At 39.1% G+C, this 2,289-nt stretch overlaps 1 protein-coding gene across 1 annotated transcript; it reads left to right on the forward strand.

Annotated features, from left to right (window-relative positions):
- Nucleotides 1–573: 573 nt before the first annotated feature.
- On the forward strand, nucleotides 574–1,559 carry LOC110896868. The gene is made up of 2 exons (XM_022143928.1): nucleotides 574–579; nucleotides 678–1,559. The coding sequence occupies exons 1-2, from the start codon at nucleotides 574–576 to the stop codon at nucleotides 1,557–1,559; spliced, it is 888 nt and encodes a 295-aa protein (XP_021999620.1).
- Nucleotides 1,560–2,289: the final 730 nt, after the last annotated feature.

Consider the following 2,289-nt stretch of genomic DNA (forward strand, 5'->3'; position numbering starts at 1 on the left):
GACGTTATCTTCATTGGTGAATGGTCTTTCAATAATGTGTTAAACTTAAATGACTGCTAAGGTGTTTCTACCTAGTGTCAGGGCTTAGGGTGAACCTAAAAAAGAGCAATCTTTATGGGGTCGGGGTGGAGGATACTCATGTGCAACTTATGGCGGACGTATTGGGTTGCACTAGGGGTGTCTTCCCGTTTAAATATCTTGGGCTTCAAGTCGGGGCGAATATGAACTTGATTAAAAATTGGGATCCGGTAGTAGAGACCTTTAGGAAACGGTTATCATTGTGGAAGGCTAATACGCTGTCCTTTGGGGGGCGTATTACTTTGATTCGGTCTGTTTTAAACGCATTACCTACGTACTACTTCTCCCTGTACAAGGCCCCGGTTAGTGTAATTAACAAGTTGGAGAAGATGCGTAGGGATTTTCTTTGGGGGGCGACTCCGGAGAAAGATAAGATGAAATGGGTTTCGTGGAAAAGCACAATGACTCCTAAGGATTTAGACGGGATGGGATTTGGATCGCTTCAAATGGCAAACTTGGCAATGCTCTCAAAATGGTGATGGCGATTCAAGACTGATGGAGGTAGGTTATAGAGGAGGGTTATATGGGCAATACATAGCCACTCGAGGTCGTGGAGTTTTATTCCCGGAAGGTTGTCACTTCCGGGTCCTTGGAAACAGATTCATAACATCTCAAATGATTATGGGGCGTTGGGTGTTGATTTGGCAACATTATTTCGAGCACTACCCGGTTGTCAAAAGGAGTTTAGCTTCTGGAAAGACAGATGGATTTTTGAAGAGCCGTTAAGTGCAAAGTTTCCTCGATTGTTTGAATTGGAAAGAAATAAAAATGCCTTGATTAATGAGAGAGTGGCTGAACCGTATGGCTCTGTGATTTTCTGCGCAGACTGGATCAGAGCCCCTAGTAGCGCTGAAAAATGCACTGATCTTGCTGAACTCAATATGGCGGTACATAATTATGCCTTCAAGGATGGGGCGGACCGATGGGGGTGGGCTTTGGAGGCTAGTGGCGAGTTTTCGGTTAGTAGCATTCGAAACAAAACTGAAAGTTTGTATTTTTCTAACCTGGGACTGGAGTTCGAATGGAATAATTGGACTCCAATTAAAGTTAATTTTTTGATTTGGAGAATCATCCAAGATAAAGTCCCCACGATATCGGCCCTCGCAAGAAGAAATGTGTATGTTCCGAATGACCGATGCAAACTGTGTAATGAAGAGGAGGAATCAATGCTGCATTTGTTCGGCTCGTGTTGTGTCACGGACCAGATCTGGGAGTTTGTAGCTGACTGGTGTAGGATACGTCCCATCTTCGTGTTAGATCTTAAAGATGTGGCTAGCATTCACAAAAGGAACAGAGGTTCAAGCAAGTGGAAGAAGGTGGTCTACTTGGTTATACAAACTACACTTTGGGTGATCTGGAAACACCGAAACGAGGCAGTGTTTAATGCGAAACAGATTAACGTGACACGGATCATGGAGGATATCAGGCTTTATGGGTTCCTGTGGCTGAAAAATCGAGGGAAAGCGGTAGCGCTTACCTAGGAGAACTGGTGCACATTTAATTTAAATTGTATGAGAGTATGACTGTATGGCTTTTGGTGTATGGTGAATCTTTGGGTGTGACTTTCTGTTAACAGTTGGTTGACAGAACTGTATAAATAAAATTTGTTGATCTTTCAAAAAAAAATAGAATTTATAAAGAGTTTAATTTTAATTACTAACAAGTTCGTTTCAATTTTTGTTTCGAAACGGTAGATGAGTTAATTCTCAATCATGGCTAGAGGTTTTCACCTTTAAATCATTAATTTCCATTCATTTACAGCTTCCATAAAAATTTGAAGTGACAGTTATAAATTTGATTCATTGATCCAAAATACGTGGGTCGGATATGTCAACTTAAGTTGTTCAATGAATTTTCATTCATATAAGTTAATACTAGTTTAAGATCCCGTGTATTACACGGGTCGTATAAAGAAAATACTTCTTATAAATCTATTTATTTGATAAATTACACATAAATATAGATGCTACTATACTCGCAATTGGTTCCCGTATTACGATTATTAACAGATTTTAACACCCCATACTCTTTAACACGAAGTTGCTTCTCATTAACAAATAATTAAGAAAAAATTACAGATCATTTTATATAATATATTTTACTTTAAACAACTTGATTCCTTTGCCAAAATTTATCAGATCAATAACATCAAAAATATGGATGAAGCACAGACCAATCAGATTAATAAAAATCAACCAACTATCACATATT

The sequence above is a fragment of the Helianthus annuus genome, chromosome 2 (assembly GCF_002127325.2).
Source record: "Helianthus annuus cultivar XRQ/B chromosome 2, HanXRQr2.0-SUNRISE, whole genome shotgun sequence".
Taxonomy (NCBI): domain Eukaryota; kingdom Viridiplantae; phylum Streptophyta; class Magnoliopsida; order Asterales; family Asteraceae; genus Helianthus; species Helianthus annuus.